At 43.1% G+C, this 17,937-nt stretch overlaps 1 protein-coding gene across 1 annotated transcript in view; it reads left to right on the plus strand.

Annotated features, from left to right (window-relative positions):
- Positions 1–3,982: 3,982 nt before the first annotated feature.
- The window catches only part of KPNA3 (karyopherin subunit alpha 3), a 47,158-nt gene continuing 33,203 nt past the window's right edge, over positions 3,983–17,937 (plus strand). Inside the window, exon 1 of the mRNA XM_066313251.1 lies at positions 3,983–4,176. Coding sequence (XP_066169348.1) covers positions 4,099–4,176 — 78 coding nt within the window. The 5' untranslated portion in view covers positions 3,983–4,098. The remainder of the gene's footprint in view (positions 4,177–17,937) is intronic.

The following is a 17,937-nucleotide window of genomic DNA, read 5'->3' on the forward strand; positions in this document are numbered from 1 at the left end:
GCTCTACGTATGGCAGGACAGCCACAGAGGCTCTGGGCAGGGATCCCAGCCGTGCAAGGGTCTGAGCCTGTGCCAGTCATGCTGTCTCTAGAGGTACTAGAAGGCAAGACATGAAAGTAACATCTGCTGAGAGTTAGAGAGCGCATGAATAGTGCAGATTTTGCGGGGCAAAAAGGTTTTCTCTTGCTCTGTGGTGCCAGTGGTAACACCTGGTTACAGCTGTAGTGCATCCCAGGTCAAAGGTGCTCTGGCTTCCTATTTTGAGGTGGGAGAGCAAGGCATGAGACCCATGGGTGCTTCAGGTAACAGATTAAACTTAAGTAGCAATCCTTGTATCTTCCTGTGATTACAAGTTGCACAATTTTAGAGATGGTTCTTGACATGTGGTTTGTAGCAAAGTGAGCAGCAATGTTTCAAGATGATCCCACCTTACCAGCCATCCTGCTCCTCTGCTGAGGAGGCATCCATAACTCCTCCACCCCAAAGGTCTTGGCTTCAGCTGCTCATGGCTGTGAACAGAGACTGAGGAGCTGACACATTTTATTTGGCTCTCCTGCCTCGCCTTATAACATCCATTAGCAGGGTGGGACTGCATCTTAAAGCAGTGCACCTAAGCCTCTCCAATCCTTCTTGGAGCAATTGCCAGCAAGAACATGATTCAGGTTCATTATATATATATATTTTTTTTTTTTTACTCGCTGGTTTTCTTGCAGCTCTGTTGACTGGTGGATACAGAAAAAATTGCTGACTTCAAAAGAACAAGTGACTGTCAACCACAGGGTGAGTAGCCTCTGACTCTGACACTGCAGGTGGACTCCTGAGCTGACCACATGCTCTTCCCAAAATATAGCCATATTCACTGGGCTGATCCAGTTTTGCTGAAGCCAACGGGTAATCCCAGAAACAAGCACTACTCAAGTTCATCCAGTAATAGGATGGACTTGGACGCTTGAAAAGTTCCTACTTCTCCGTATCTTTGAATTATGAAAGATCTTTCCTCCTCATGGCTCTTTAAGCTACAGAGTTTGTTGTCAGGGCACTGAAGGCACCACAGACCTTGGTGGCCCTAACCACCCTCTTTCGCTCCCCCTCACCCTTTCCCATCACCCAGCCAGGAGACCCAGAACCCACATATGGGCCAAGGCCACAGTGGAGCTTGAGACTGGCACCACTGCAGCATCACCGAGGCAAAGGATGGAAATGGAGCACAGGGAGGCCGCTCACAGGCACTGAATCCTTTAAATGTGCTCATGGTCCTGACACACATCTTGCAGGTCTTGGCAACAAGAACATATTGATACAAAACTCATGGTTTACAATGCCAAAAAGTAGTATTTGCTTAACTGCATCAAAATATTTTCTCTGAGTACATGCAACTTTAATTACCAAGACAAGAGCTCCACCACAAAGTTTTATTCAGGCAGTAAAGCCAAGCAAACTTCCATGTAGCTCTGTCTAAGAGGTGTCTCATTCCTGAGTGTCTATTAGGACTAATGAAATGCACTACAGAAACTCTGAAAGGCTCATATCAAGGAAGAACTGGGAAAGAAAAAAACAGTGAATCTATAAATCCTATCTAGTGGAATGGGTATAGATTTATGGACTGGTAAACTGAGTTATCCCAACCTGGAGACACTTGATTTGTATTTGCAAGTTTTCCTTTTACCTCTCAGTTTATGCTGAGTGGTGCTGAACAATAATCTTTTGCTCATGGTAAAGGTGACCAGTTCTTCCAGAGGAGAACAGATGCTGCCTAGCAGGGATCATATCAGCATTGCTCTGCTGTCCTATCAGGCCTGAGTCAGCCAAAGCTGGCAACTACAGCCACCTTCCTTGGGGGTAAAACAAAGTTCTCAGCTGCAGAATCTGCTTTAGGAGCTCTCCTGAAGACAGTTGGACAGCTGGAACCAAATTTCCTTCAAACGTGCAAGTGACAGAGCCTAGAAGCCATCTCTAACAAATGCTGGCCACATCAGTTGTGCTTCTGACTCCCTCTTCTCTTCCACTCCTAGCAACAATGGTACAGCATGCCTGGATAAAGCTGTAGGGAAAAGGCACAGAGGAAAGTGTATTGGGAGTCAAAACTACATGGAAATAAGAGAGGTGGAAATGCTATATTGATCTGTCAGATAAGAACATTTGGCATGCAGCTCAATGACAGTGAGGAAGAGCATTAGTCTTCCAGATTTTTACTCATTTCCATCAGGCTGCAAGCCTTGTTTTTCCAGAGCTGTGAGGTACAAGTTATAGTTACTTGAATGATCCAAAGAAGGGTTGGGAGAAGGCAAATAAAAAGCTGAGCTGTCAGTTAAAGGGAGAGACTCTGAAAGAGGTCTGTGAAAAATTTATATATAGCTATAAGGATCTGTTGCAGAACCTGATGTGGTAGAAGATGAGCTAAATTTGAATGTTACATCTTTTCATTATTTTGGGGTTTTGGTTTTCTTGGATAATACTCTGCTTTATGCAAGGTGCTAGATCACTGCTTACCACTGTCTACAACTACATCACCCACATATATCCTCTTTTCTACCATGAAAATTCTAGGTGTGACTTCAGGGCACTGTATTGGACCCAAACTGCTGTGTCCAGGCTACCATCAATCTGTAGCCTTGTGGTGAGTCTGTCTGCAGTTTGTCCAAACACTCCCAGAGCTGCACACGGGGAGCTGTGCTGCAATCATTTTGACAGTCTGGGGACAATTTGTTGGGCTGGCAGAGCCCCTTTGTACTCTGCATTACACTAGGTACAGGGCTGCATCTGCCTCATGCATATGTGGTATGAAGGGTGTGTTGGCAAAACACTGGATTTGCTTTTTCCAGGTAGGGCTTGCTTGCATGGCAGACCCACTCACCAAAGGGGGTTTGAGGCTTCCCAAAACACCTGGATTTCTTAAGTGCTTGTTGAGCAGAATTTCCCAGGCAGCATACAGCAATGTTAGTGCAGTGATGAGGAACAGAGGGAGGGGCAGAGCAGACCCATGACACAGCCTTGGCTGCCAGAGCTGAGGCCACTTCGTGCATGAGCTGTGCCAGTGGAGTCACCTCAGAGTGCATTTGGGGGGACAAACCCACAGCTAACAATGGAATCCTGGAATACATTAGGAAGAGCATTGTCAGGTTTTTGAGGGGGGTGATCCTGCTCAGTCCTGCTGAGGCCACCTCTGGAGTGCTGTGCCCAGTTCTGGACTCCTCAGGGAGCTCCTGGAGCAGGTCCAGTGGAGAGCTACAGAGATGAATAAGGGACTGGAGCACCTCTCCTATGAAGAAAGGCTGAAGGAGCTGGGGCTGCTCAGCCTTGAGTGAGAGATCTCATCAGTGTCTGTGAGTGAGTGAAGGGAGGGTGCCAAGAGGGTGGAGCCAGGCTCTTCTCAGCGGTGCCGAGCAGGGGGACAAGAGGTAACGGGCAGAAACCAATGAAGTTCCACCTGAACATGAGAAAGAACTTCTTTACTGTGCAAGTGACCACACACTGGAACAGTTTGCCCAGAGAGGAGACCGTGGAGTTCTCTTTGTTGGAGATACCAAGAATCACTTGGACACAATCCCGCGCCACGTGCTATAGGCTTGCCCTGCTTGAGGAGGGAATTTGGACCAGATGTCCCACTGTAGTTCCTTCCAACCGGACCTGTTCAGCGATTCTGTATGCACAGTACCGCTAGGCCCTCCCCGTCGCTCTCGGGGGTCTCCCGGAGCCCCAGAGCGCCCGGCGTCGAGCTGGAACCCCGCGGTCGGGCCACCGCTCCACGTGCGGAGCCGCCGCCCGCCGGGCCTACACATCCCAGAATGCCACGCGGGGAGGGGGCGGGATCGGGGCGGGGAGAGGGCGGGACCAGAGCTGGGAAGCCGCGCTGCGATTGGGCGACGTCCGCCCGCCCTTCGCGTCACGTGCGCTCGCGCTCCCCGTTCTCCGCCCCCCCCCCCTCTCCCAGTCACTCAGCAACGGCGCGCGCGCGCGCCAGCGGCACCCCCCTCTCCTCCCCGCCCGTTTTCCCCCCCTCGCGCTCGTCACGGAGCGCGTCCCGCTTCCCTCCGCCCCTCGCGCGAGCCGCCGCCGGGAGCCGCCGGAGCCGCCTCGCAGGAGCCGCCGGGAGCCGCCATGGCCGAGAACGCCGCCGCCACCGGCCTGGAGAGCCACCGCATCAAGAGCTTCAAGAACAAGGGCCGCGACGCGGAGGTGCGTGTGGGGCCGGCGGGGCCCCGGCCGGGCCCGGCCTCCGCCTCCGCCGGCGGCCGCCAGAGGAGGGGCCGGGCCGGGCCGCGCTCGCGGCGGGAGGAGGCGGCGGGGGGAGCGCCCGAGGGGGTTTTTTTCTTTGCCGTCATGCGGGCGGGCGCGGCCGGCGGGGGGCGGAGGCAGCGGCGGGGGAAGGGTTGGCGCGGCCGGGCCGCCCGCGGGCCCCTCCGCCGCTCGCCGGGGCCCGGGCAGCGCCGGCGGCGTGCGGCACCTTCTCCTCCCGCGGCGCGCCCCGCTCGCGCCCCGGCGGCCTCCCCGTCCTGCCGCCTTCCCCGGGCCCGGGGCTCGGATGGGGCCTCGGACAATGGTGCCGGCCGCCTTTTGTGCCGCCCCCCGGGGCGGTGGCGGCCCTTCCGCCGGGGCTCGGGGCTGCCCTGCCCTCGCCCCGCCGTGCCGCTGCCGCGCACGGAGGCCTGTGCTGGTGCCGGGGACCGCTCCCACGCTCCGGTGAGCCTTGGTACGGTGTGCTGTGCTGTCCCGTTTTGTTCCGTGCCCTACGGTGTATCGACCCCTTTTTTTTCTTTTCAGTTTTAATATTCTGTTTTCAAATGCTGGTAGGCGCATCAGTAATGGTCTGCTGGGCGTCTCCGTCTAAATGGGAAAGGAGTGCGGTGCTCGGTGAGGCTGATGGGGTAGTAGTTTACTCCCCCGAATTTGAGAGTTTTAGGGTTATTGGGAGTTTATTCCCTAGAGATGCTCCAGAGGTCTTCGAATCTTCGTATCATTATCGGACGGATCTTCAGTTCTACTCGCAGTTGAAAGAGGAAATCCCAAATCTCATGTCTAAGTTTCTGTAAAAGGAAAGGAAAGGGGAGGGAGCTCTGAAATCAGGCTAGGATTGAAATCGGCTTAGGATTCGCTAGAGTGGAAACCTAAATATGTGTCAGATTACTTTGACTACACCTGAGGGTGTTTTCCGTGCTTCTGTTGATTTTATCACTTAACTTTTGTAATCAGTAGACTGGAATTTTAGTCCTCTGAAAGCACATTTTGTATTTTAGCAGAATTCACACTTCTGCTGCTATTGTTTGGGTGGAGACGATTTTATGGAGGTCAGGCTTAGCAGCAGCAGTGTCTTTAAGATGACATTCACAGTGTAAAGTAATCTTTAATTTTTATTTAAGTCTGCGGCAGTGAGTCTTTCTCACAGAAAATATTGCACGCAAAGAGTATGATAACTTCAACACTTCTGGCTAACGTTAGTAAATGTTAGAAAGTAACTAAAAATTGCCCATCCTTCTGCTTAGCAGTTGCTTCTCAGGGTAAGGAGGGGGCGTGGTGCATTTCTTTTTCCCCTTCTCATCCAGTGAGGCTCTTCCTGCTGCTCCTCATTCATTTTGTCCTTGTCTCATCTCTCCGTATTGGTTACCGGTTTTGTTGCTGCTTTCTCAGTCACTGGCCTGAATCCATCAGAGCTCTAAACAGGGAAAGGTTAGGTATGTTCATGCCTAGTGTGAACTGATCTGTCATCCACGCTTGCTTACATTATAGCATGCCCAGGACTAGGGGAATTGAATATCTGCCTCCGTGGGGAGGAAGGAGGGAATGGACTGCCTAAGCTTTGCTGAGATGACTTCTGCCAGACCAGCTAAGGTAGTTTAGCTCTCATTTCTCCCTGAAGGGGAGTAATTATTTTGGAGTAGTGTATTTGCTCTTATGGAGAAGTATATCCCTAGGGTTGTCTTCCAGTGTGCTGACTGATTTCCTTTCTGTGGCTGAGCCCGAGATTGGTGCAGAGCTCCAGTAATGGTAATGTAGTTAAAACTGCCATATCTGCCTTTGAAAAGGGTTAAAATATAAGTAACATATTTCTTTTGCATGAACAAATAGGTAAAATGCAGTGGTATTTTAAAGTTGTATACCCATGGAGATATGCTAAAATGAAATTTAGGTTAATTTAAAGGACTTTTCAAAGATGGGAAATGTTTCAGTGTCCTTCAGAACAGCTTAATTTGTATTAAATGTCTGAGATTTTCTACTAAACCTCCATTTTGACTCTTTCCTGATCCAGGTGTTTAAAGATCCAGGTTAGAAGTACCCTTCTGGAGTAAACTTCACCTAACTTAAGCCTCTAAAAGTAAAACAGTGTAAGTTAAGTTTGGTGCAGAGAATAAAGGAGCACAGCAGAGCTACATAATTGCTATTAGTTACTGTGCCTCTCTTGAGGAACTGGTACGCAGACTGACCTGCACAGGTTGTCTCTGTGTAGTGAAAGATACTGGCTCTTCACAAAGAATTTCTTTTCTAAATCAAATATATCTAATTCCCAATTGTCAGCAATTAAATACACTTGGTTTGCTCCCTGTAGTGCAGTAAAGAGCTTTACTTTTAGAGATCCTGCCTCCAGTTTTCTGTACTCAGCTTTGGAAATCAGGAGGCATCAGTGCTTTCATTGGCATTGTTCTACATCTTCTCATTTCGTGAAATTCCCCCAAAGAGAAATGGAGTGTTTAGAATGATGGCATAATAAATTGTGGTCTGATATCTAGGTTATATCCTCTGGAAAATCTAAAAGAGTCAAAGCTGTATAGTCTCAGCTTCAGTTTGAAAGCAGTGGCACTTGAGTCACCTTCTGCCTGGAAGCAGTCATTGCCTTTGAACACATCAGGCTTGGACACATTCTTTAGTAATCTTCCTTTGACTGCTATTAAATACTTGTGAGTTCCTATTGATTCCCTCTGGGTACAGACTCTTCTGGTAGACCAAAATACTTACTCCTTTAATTTGCAGTTAATTCATATTTTATTACTGGGTTTGCTGGGCCATATAATTATATTTGCTTTTTCTTAATGCAACTTTAAAGGGAAACAAAAGATGAGTAAGTACTTTTGGATTTTGTTACATACCCCATGTAGCTTCTCATTGTGCTTTTCTAAGAGCAGAGGAACAGATCTGTTGAGCAGAAATCAAAGCTTCTGAATCTTTGACCTGCACAGGTTCATTCTCCTTTTTCTAGTTTCAGGTTTGGGCAGAAGTTCCATACCTGTTTGTTGTCTTTTTTAGGGAGGTAGAGTTGTTGATACTGAACTGGAATTCTGGTTTAGGGTTATTAATATTCCAAAAAAATATTTAGCCCTCAAAAGGGATAATGGCAAAACCGAATGCCAGGAATTAAGTGTTCTTCACTTAATGTAAGTTTCTGTTCTTTCTTTTATTAGTGAGATTTTTCTGTTTTTATAGGTACTGATATGTCATTAGCAGCAAAGTTAACCTCAGACTGCAGAACTGATCAATAAGGAGCCAAGACACTCATGGCTTCATCTGTACAAAACAACTGCCAGTTCTCTCCTCACAGCCTTCTGAATTCTGTGTTCTCCAGAGATGTGAAAGAGGTTTTTGAATTGTTATGCATAAAATGAGAAGGCTTTCCTGTGTTCATTATGGACATGACTCTTAAATCTCAGTGGCGTTTTTTTTCCTAAATATCCAGCACTGATTATTCCAGTACAGTTGAGGCTTTACAGGACAAAATTAAACACTTGCAATCACTTTATTTGTGACACCCGTTATAACTGTGTTTGTTTATATTGATATCAAACTTGCCTAGCTTTTAGAAAACCTATTTTGAACTTTATGATTTTTGCAGTTCTTCAGCTTCATTCTTTGCTTAGTAATATCCTTGCTAGCATTTTTTACTCCTTCAATGTCTTGGATTAGAAATGTTGCTTTTTCTTCATTACAATAGCAGGCACCCATTTGTTGACTCACAGTTCTGATGTTTCAGGTGATGGATCAAACAATCAACCCATTTTTTTCCGACAGGATTAGTCAGCATCCCTGGCTGAAACTGAAGAAAAATTCTTGATGAGCAGAGGTGTTGTAATTTGTGGGGCTGTCTGCGTGACTTTCTGGTGTTTTTTGTCTGTGATCTAATGAGACTGTGTGGTCATGTAATTAACAAAGTGCATACTAAATTAAAACTTTATGTGCACTCATTTAAAAGAAAACCAACCAGCCAGAGAAAGAAACCCAATGCCTAGTGAGGAATTGGTGTGTTATAAACTGAATAACTTTATGTAAAAACACTTCAATGACGGGGATTAAAATTTCCTTTTTGTAGACTTGTCATGCCCCTAGTCGTAAGTCAAAAGAAGACAAATCCTTGGTCTTCTGTTTGTTAGGCTGTAGAGTTATCATTCTAAAATTTGTTGGGGGCCATTTATGAAAAGGAAGTATAGCTACTCTTGTCGTCTTTCACCTGTTCCTGCTCTATTTGATTTTTAGTTTCTGATGTCCTGGTCACTGGTGCCTTTTCCCCAGTTTTAAAGGCAGCTTTATCACCTTTTAGTCTGTATCACCTTTGGGATCAGGAACTTTGAAGGATACGTTTTTATTCTGTACCTTCAGCATCCTCGCTCCAAATGAGACAGAGAAAGAAAGTGGGTTTAGCCCAGATCTCCATCATCAGCTCTGGCAGATTGAGTGTATTTACTGCTCCTGCATTGCTAAAAGTGAGGATCTGGTTTTTGAGGATACTTGAATTAGTTCCCATTTTTCTGTCTTGCTGCATGGATTTCTTTGCAAGCAGAGGAATGTCATTCTGGGGAGGCCAAATGTGGGCAGTCTCTGGGCATCTGGGGAAAGGTTCAGGTTGACTTTAAGCCACGTTCATGTTGAGTGTCCGAGGCTTTCCACTTTGACACAGGAAAGGATACCAGAAGGAATTCAGGCTTTAACAGCTGGTTTGGATAGGTTTAAGGTACTATGGAACTGCCATCCTAAAAAGTTCACTGGCTTGTTGAGTGAAGACACAGGTGTCAGGTAGCTTCTTGTTGGGAGCTAGATGTAATACAAGATCCAGTACTCTCATGCAGAGTTTTTAACTCCAGCCACTTCTTTATTACCCTTTAAACCCAGTGTGTGTGTGTATATATGCACACACACTCTCTCTCTCTCTCTCTCTGTCTCTGTCTCTCTCTCTCTCTCTCTCTCTATCTCTATCTCTCTCTCTCTCTATCTCTCTCGGGAGAACACAAGTGTGTTCTTGACAAAGCTGTTAACCTTGGAAAGTATTACTTGGGTAGGAAGTAAGATACCAGCGTGGGAAGCCTCTTTGGTTGTTATTGCTGCAGAATTTTCCAAGCTTTAGTCTGCTGGTAAATGGTACAACACTGTGAAATGTTTGTGACTCTTGGCAGAAAGCAAACACCTAATAAGTCAGTTTAGATGTACTGTGTAGTGTTTTCCTTGAGGTTCAAAATCAGTTGAATGAATTGCATTTTAAAATATTTAAATACACAGATACATTAGGAAATCATTGTTTATTTCAAAAATACCTGTGGAGAATGCAATTTGGAGATGGTATCTCGTGATGAACATAATCTTCGTAAGCTGATTGGGATCTGTGCTTGCTGTATTGAGGCCCAATTATTGCTGTTTGCTGTTGTGATACACCAAGCCTCTGGTAATCTTCCTGTAATTACAGAATTTGTTTTTCTTCATTCTTGTGTATTTCTAACACTACAGCAATGCCACTGGTATCTCTAAAGCTTCTTTTATGAAAGGATTGATTTTTAATTTGTAGAATATTGAAGTCTGGTCATGGCTGGTAGCAGTGTAACAGTCAGACTAGTTTTTAAAGGCTCCTTTAACTATATTTTGCATAAGTTCTTTGAGGCTTTTATAATTGTATACTTCCAGCAAAATATCCAAGCAGAATGTTTTGTCCTCTAAAACTGTTATATGAAAAGGCAGCAATTAGGAGGATACACCAGCTATAAGTAACTGATCAGATTCGTTATGGGATTAGGAAATGGAATGAGGCATCTAATTTATAACAGGCTAGAGGAGGCAATGAACTAGCAGATAATGGGTTGTGTCATCAAGCAGTAAAGACAAATTGTTAACTGACCTTATTAGAAAAAGAAATCTAAAACCTGTATCTTTTCTAAGAATAGAGTCTGTCAGTTGTTTCCAAAATACCTGCTGTGGGAAACTCTGATACTGAATCGACGTTCCCAAATACTAATAGCAGCAGAAACTGGGCTTTTTATTCCATATCACAAAATTTGATGTGGGTAGTGAAAAGCACTGGTTTCTTCTAAAAAGTTAGTCCTGCATCAGAACTGTCTGTGCCTTGGAGTGAACTAGTTGCAAAGCTCTTCATGTTTCTTTAATTTTCTGCTCCTTTAGCTTCCTGAGCCAGCCCTTCACATCTGGAGAAGACCAGTGGTGGCTCAAAGAGGTCAGTGTGAAGGGGAGTAGGTATATCTTGTCTAGTGGTATTTAACTGTTGGATTGTTATCCCTTCACAATCAGATTAACACCATTAAATCTGCTGGGGAGGCTCCTCTGGATCACCTGACACTTGTCTCCTTTCTCAAGCTAATCAAATGTTGCAGTCAGCTTTAAACTTGATTTTGTGTGTATTTAAAAAATATAGCAAGTACAGAATAGGAATATATAATGTACCAGTGTGCAGAGCAGGAGACAAATTTGTGTCTTCTTCATTCAAACACCTGTTACTGAATTACTCATTTCCCTCTTACTCTGTCATGTCTCATCAGCTGAGGACCTCTTTTTGAGCATTTTTAACCTTTGTTATTGTCACATTCAGTAACAGGTGGGCTTTGGAGGTGGTGATAGAGTAAGTGATTTACAAAATCAGTTTGAGAAAACAGCTGCCTTTCAAGACTTGTAAGCATTGATGGAGATGTGTTTTATTGGGTATTCGAGCCCTACTACAAACTTGCTGGTGTGGAACATACTCAGAGCTCATCTGCATGAGAAGATGGTCAGTCACACAGAGTGCTGGGGTGGTTTGTGCCAGGTTTTCAGAGGTGCTAGTAGGGGATTCCTGACCAGGTGCAGGGTTAGATTTCAGGTTTGCAGTTCTTGGGGTCCTGGTCCTTGCCTTTTCTTAGTCAACTACAGTGTAAATCAGAAGGTTGATGAAATTCTGTGGAGAGACTTTGTTGTGTCTTGCTGAGGGAACTGAAGTCACCCTAACCAGCAGATACTCTGTGTGCAGCTTTTTGCCATCAGGGCCTCTCACTTCTTTCCATGCACGTGTAACGTTAGATGCAAAGTTAGTGGTAGTGATTTCTCTGCAGTACAGATCTGACTTTCAGCCAGATACAGAAGGCCTTCCACATCAGGAGAGGGTTCTGAAAGGAGAGCTCTGCTGTAATTTACCAGCATCCTGTTAACCACTCTTCGGCAGGTACGCAAGAGCGGTTCATAGCACTGATCAAACAGCGCTGAGGAGCAACCTTCCAGACAAGAAGAGGCATTAAAGGAGCACTGTCATGTGCAATCAATGTGACGGCACCTTTTTTTTTTTTAATGGAAGGATGTATAAATTGAAATTTTGAGAAACCTAAGGAAGAATCCTCAAGGAGAGAAGTATGATACCTAAGGTGTTCAAGTAACGTAAGCACACACATTCTATGTTTCTGTCACATTAAAAAGTGAGGTAGAAGCATCTAGGATTCAGGATACTGAAATTATTAAATCAAAAGGGCACTGACAAGGTTCATAAGATTGTAGGATGTTGCTAGATTGTATTTTTTAATTCCTAATGCTCCGTCTTCTTCCTGTGTTGTCAACTGGGTTTGTTGTTTTCTCTTGCATCTTGAGCAGAATGATCTCTTCATAGATTTAATTAGGCAGCTAGCACATGTTTAATCTTTCTTTTGCCTTTTGATTATATCTTTCAAAAAACAGCAAAGAATCTGATTTCATTTGAGCCATGTAACATTATACAAAAAAAATTGCTGTGGTTGAATATAGCATAGCTCTCTAGGGACTTGATTTTTTTTTTTTTTTTTTTTTTTTTCATGGCACCCTGTGAATGTGTGGAAATTGCAATTATTTTCCCATTTTGTAGATGGAATAACAAAACTTTTCTCCCACTTCCTAGGGAGGTGCTTATAAATATCATGGATTCATAGAATGATTGTCTGAGGTACTTTGATATTACAGTTGAAGACTGTTTAAGTATCTGAAAAGGGAGTGTCTTTATTCAAACACAAGATTGCACAAGAAGGTAGTATTTAGTGTATCTAGGTAGTATCTGGCTAGTATTTAGCCTTGGTGAGTATTATTGGTTTTGTTGTTTTGATTTGGGTGTTTTTGTTGTTGGTTTTGTTTTTTTGGTTTGTTTTGTTTTTCTAAGAGAAACTAGTATAAATATTTGTATAAAAGCTTAAGAATCTCTGGTCTTCAGGTGTTTGCCCCAGAAATCTGTGAGGCCTTTCTGACCAAACACTTAATTTTGTAATGAATTTCTTGAAAGTAGTTATCTACAATTTCCTACGTTTTTACATTTGAAAGTATTTAAATCTTTATGTTGATCTGAAGATCAAAATTTTAGTCAGTTGTTTGCACCTAATTACCATGAAAGGTCCTAATTTTGCTCCGCTTCTTTGATGTCCTGTACACCAGTGAATATGGTATTTTGTCTGTGAAATATGGTATTAAGTGGTGGGTTTGGTTTCTGGTAACATCTGTTAGTTAAAAAAATGAAACTGTACCCGAGTTGGTCTTCTACACTCCTTCAGACTCTTCTAGTTCTTCTGGACGGTGGAAGGGAAAAGGCCTCCTTGTCTTTGTGGAGGCAGTCAGGTTTTGTCCTTGACTAGACAGGTCTGCTGCTTTCCCTGCTCTGTAAAGGGGTGGGAGGGATGCTTGCTGGGAAACTTAGGGAGAGGACAGAGAGGGTGTCACATCTTGGGCGAGTTGTGTTGGTGTGTCATTTGTTCTCCCTCAAGGACAGGTTAAGCTGCTCTTTCCTAGAAACGCTAAAGAATTTACTACACTGCTCATGCAATATAGGAAAATAACTAATTACCTTTTTAGAAGTTTGTGTACTGGCAAAAGCAGATTTCTGTAATGCAAAAGTACCAAATCTCAAATCCTTGTACCTATTCAATGCATTAAGAAGCCTTAATCTTCTAACTTTCAGAAGAAGTATGAATAGGAATCACTTGTAATTAGGCCATTTTGGTTTCCACTATTCTTGGTGTTTGTTTGGTATATTACATTATTCAGATAAGGCAGAGCTGGCATCTTTGTCAAATTCAGTGTGCCTTTCTCTTTCCAAAAGATACAGGAGAACTAAAAGTCGATGAGGGCATCCAGCAGTTTCTTTTGGGCTGCAGCATAAATGACCAAACACTGCAGTGAAGTTTTTCAAGGTAGACCTTGTCAAAATGGAGATGGCAAGTGACTGCACTGCCAGTGCTTTTTGTGACATACTGTGGAGAGGTTCCCTGCCCTGGTAGAACCACCAGCCAAAAGTAGAACTTGGAATTAGTTGATGATCCTTGCTGCCTGCCTGTTGGTTTGTGCAGACCAGCTGTTGTGCTGTGATGAATTTATCTCGGGATGCTGTTGAATTACCTGGGAAGTTGATTTTGCCTTCAGGTGGAGCCCAAATTGGGTGCATTGTAGTCTTTGGTCTGATGTCAGTAAAGGTGTGATAAACAGTGTTAAGATCTACATCTGAATGGAAGTGCTGTAAAACTTTTGACAGGATATGATGTCCTTGATTCACACAACAGTATAGTAACTGGAAATCTACTAGATGTTGGATTCCTTGAGTTTTGATGTAGAAGAGAGAATTCCATCTCTTTTATTCTATATCAACCAGGAGATAACATGTTAATTGTATTCCAGACTGTTTCATGTCCTTCAGTATTGGTGCAATTTGTGTTGAATGCAGCCAACTAACTTGCTTCAAGTCCAGGCTCCTGAGGGTTGTTTGATAGGTTTGTACTTGTAAACTGGGTAATTAGTATATGGGAATGAAAACGAAGGTGCTCACTTCTTGCTTCTCTGCTGGTGGTAGCTCAGTGTGGAGGCTGAACAGTTGCAGAGAGGATATCAGGACCTCGAAGAATATCCTTACAAAAGAGCTGGTAAGAAATAAACATAGCAGTTGCTTTTCTGCCAGGGTCTTCTGGAGCAGTAGAAGCAGACAATGTGGATGGGCAGCTCTGTCTGCTTCCACAGGGCTTTCAGGTGAGTCAGCATCATGAGCAGTAATAATTGGAGGTTTGTGGCTTTCCATATTGGCATGAGAGTCTGACTTCAGTGAGTCATTACCCACCACTAAGTAAAAGAGTTAGGGTAGATCTCTCATTCATCTAGTTTGCTGAGGCTAGCCAGGTTCAGATACTTGAATTATCTTGTCACAGACTAGTTAACAAAAGGCAGCTGGGCTTAATTTCAGGGGCCCCAAACTGGGGATTAAAACCAAAATGTGGCAGCTCCAGCTGCAAAAAGATCTAGTTTTCTTTTAGTGGCCTTTATTAACCCTGAGGAGCATTGGTCCTAGGCAGATGATGGCATAAAATACAGGAGCACAAATACTGCACTCTGCGCTTAATGTACCTAGCACCGTGTTAAATGTTACAAGCCAAAAGGAAGCTTTAAAATCTTATGGTCCTGCAGCACACAGGGAATCTCAACTAAGTTTTAATACCTTCTGCAAAATAATAGAATGTTTACCTAAAAGAGGAGCAAATACCTTTGGGGTCAAATAGTAATCAAATTAAATAAAACTGTCTTGGAGTATCAGATCAAGGTATAGACACATTTGAAGTTTGTTTGGCTGCTTTGGTAGATCTGTTGCTTGTACTGTGGAATTCATGCCCCCTGCCTGCATTTTTAACTGGGTCAGCATAATTTAATGTGGAGCTATGATAACAAAGCCAGAAGTAAAGTTGTTCTAACTTTGTAGTCTGTACAACTGGGAATTTTTTTTTTTTTTTTCTTAGAAGTACAATTTCAAACTTTATATAGGAGCACTTGGTAATTAGGTAAGTCTCAAAATTGAGCTTGGGGAAAAAGAGTCTGCCTAGAACATACACTGGTTGGGTGAAAAAAGATGGGTAATAATCCATGATGCTTGTAGGTAAGGGAATAAACTTAGCTGGAAGGGTTAATTTGGTCTAAATATTTGGTTTACTTTGGCATGGATGTCAAGTCTTTTTGTATGTCGAAAAGAACTAGATGGGATTGGTGTCCAGAGCATTTTTAATTCCTCCAGTTGGGATTAAGTAGTTGCACTCAGGTCATCATGATGCAGTCCCAGAATTCTTCCCCTCCTGTATTGTGATACACTTGCAATTCTTGGAGTAAGGGATATATGCACTTTGAAAGCGTGAACAGGTAGAACAGCAGTGTCATCTCCTGTCAGTGTTCTTTGTCTTTGTTTTTATCTGAAGCCAGCTGTTACCAGCACAAGTAGAACAATATCATCAGTTTAAGCCCCAACTTTACACATACTAATTATATGCCTGTGCAAATTAGGAATGTCTAGCTTCTGATGCTAACCAAAGATAGGCAGCTGACAATCTTAATCACCTCATCAATTGCGTACAAACAAGCATTTTGATGGGTTTTTTTTCTGCCCCAAACCAGCCTGGCTCCTGAGGATTCTGCATTTTCATGTGCATTGCAGTACTTCATACTTGTTAAGAGATGTCAGGGAAGGAATAGGGGGAAAAGGCCAGTAAAGCAGTTTTTAGGGAAGAACAGTGTTTACTTCATCAATGCAAACATCACCTTTTACTGTCTTGCACCTGCACCTATGTTGTGAAGTATAAAAATTGTGCTCAAGGATATGCTCATATGCAAGAGGGAAGGCATTAGTTAAATCCAATCCAGCTGTTGGAACTGGGCCAGTTTTTTTCTTTCAGTTAGGCAGGTGGAAGTGGTCTAGAATTGACTCGCAAATGCTAAGATGTTTGGGCACCCTGTATATTTAATCAAGTTGCTTTCCTAACCCAGCTATGTGTTCAAGGTAGCTCTTCCCTCTAAGCACTTAACTTCTGATTTTCTCATACCTATTTCTGTAATGTTGAGAAGCAAAAGCAGAAGTAAAGAATTTAATGGTGTTTGTGGATTCAGAGAAATTAGAATTAGTAAGTGAATTTGTTCTCTCCATTTAAGAGCTGAATTTTCAAAGGAATTAAATACACATTTTACTAAAGTTCCTGGAAATGTAACTTTTGTATCCACAGGCTAGCCAAGGCTGACATTGGGCTGTGGTGTTCATCTTGTCAAGATGATCCTGGCTTTCCCCGTTCCATGGGCTAGCTCGAGGCTAGTTAGGTGCTGGCTGGCCTGCAGGAGGGTGAGGGTCATGGGGCAGCTGGCAGTATTGATGTGCTGCCTGGATAGAAATATCTTTCCTGCCTCTTAATTTCTGGTGGTTTATGGACTTGCTTGCTCAAGTTGTAATGGAAGTGATCTAAATGTGTTGATTAAAAGTTGACACTGCTGAGGTATCCCACTTAATGAGGTGGATGCTCAGGATGAGCACCATGCTGAGCTCCCTATCTTCTTGTTACAGTGGTAGGTAGATTTTTAGTTGTTAAATACTGGTTATGCTTTAATCTTCCTTCTGACACAATTTATATAGCTAAAGGTATTTAAAATTATTGAAAGTTCTACCACTTACTGTTGCAGCATTTGATTATTTTTTCTGTGCAGAGAATGTATATTATTATGTACCCTGTACATGAAACTTAATTTTTAATTTTGTTTAAGGATTCTGTATCCCAGCATACAAAATGAAATGTAATGACCTGACCTTCTGACTAGTTGTATCACCCACACATTTAAATAGTTTTGATTTGCTGATTTGTACTGTAACTGGCTATGATGTAATCTCACCAACTGGCCAGAATTCTGTGACTCCAAAAGTTGTATACTTAAGGCACTTCAAAGTATTTATAATCAATTAAGACTGATTTGTAGAAATTTAAAATTAACAGAAACACTAAGACTAGTTCTAATATTTGTGGATGAGGTTGAGCTTGCCTAAAGGAGTAACCTTGTTTTAAAACATTCTTTCATAAATGGAAGTCTATTCTGACTGCTTTGTCTAAGGGGTGATTTTTATCTTTTTGGATAGGTTGATTTTTTTTTTTTTCCTGCAGCCTTGTATATCTATAGTAGGATTTGGGTTTTTGTTTCCTCCCCCCCCACGATGGTATAATGCTTTGTGTTTGCAACAGAGGATTTTGAAAAAATGTTATTTTGTTCTCGTATACAAGTACAGCTGATTGGTTTTGGGGCTCCTTGAATTTTTACAGAAGCTATATGGATTGCCTTTTCAAGTAGTTTAATGTATCATGCAGTTAAATGTTTTCTATGTTAAGCAAAGGCTCAAAAAGCTTGTTAGACTTACCTCCACAGACTCTCGATGCTATTCAACACTTCAAAGTAATCTTTTTTTTTTTTTTTTTTTTTTTTTTTTTTTTTTTTTTTTTTTTCCCCAGAAAGGTCTGCCTGGCTCATGGTAAGGTACCAAGTGGCAGTGTGACAGGAGTGGTGTTGGCTCTTCAGCACATACTGAGCATCACCACACATCCTGTTATATAAAAGCCCATAGGCAGTTGCACTGCATAGTGGTGAATGGTACTTGTGTGTGGCACATGTGGTTTAGTGAAATGTTCCAAAATATTTGGTCACTGAAAAAACAGTTCTTCGAATGTGCTGGTGGTACAGCCTATGCTGATAATTCAGAATTTCAGGGGCCACTGCTTTTTGATATCAAGAGTTTGATTCAGTTTTGTGTTCTGTCATAAAACAAGTATCAACTGAAAAATGAGGAAGACATTTCTCTTCGCCTCAGGTGGCTGAAACTGAACTTTTGAGTTTCTTGTCATCTTGTTGAGACAGATACCACCCTTGTTGAGAGATCTGAAACACTGATCTGATGAGGACAGCTGTATTCTGTGTTCCTTCTGT

The sequence above is a fragment of the Sylvia atricapilla genome, chromosome 2 (genome assembly GCF_009819655.1).
Source record: "Sylvia atricapilla isolate bSylAtr1 chromosome 2, bSylAtr1.pri, whole genome shotgun sequence".
NCBI classification, from domain to species: domain Eukaryota; kingdom Metazoa; phylum Chordata; class Aves; order Passeriformes; family Sylviidae; genus Sylvia; species Sylvia atricapilla.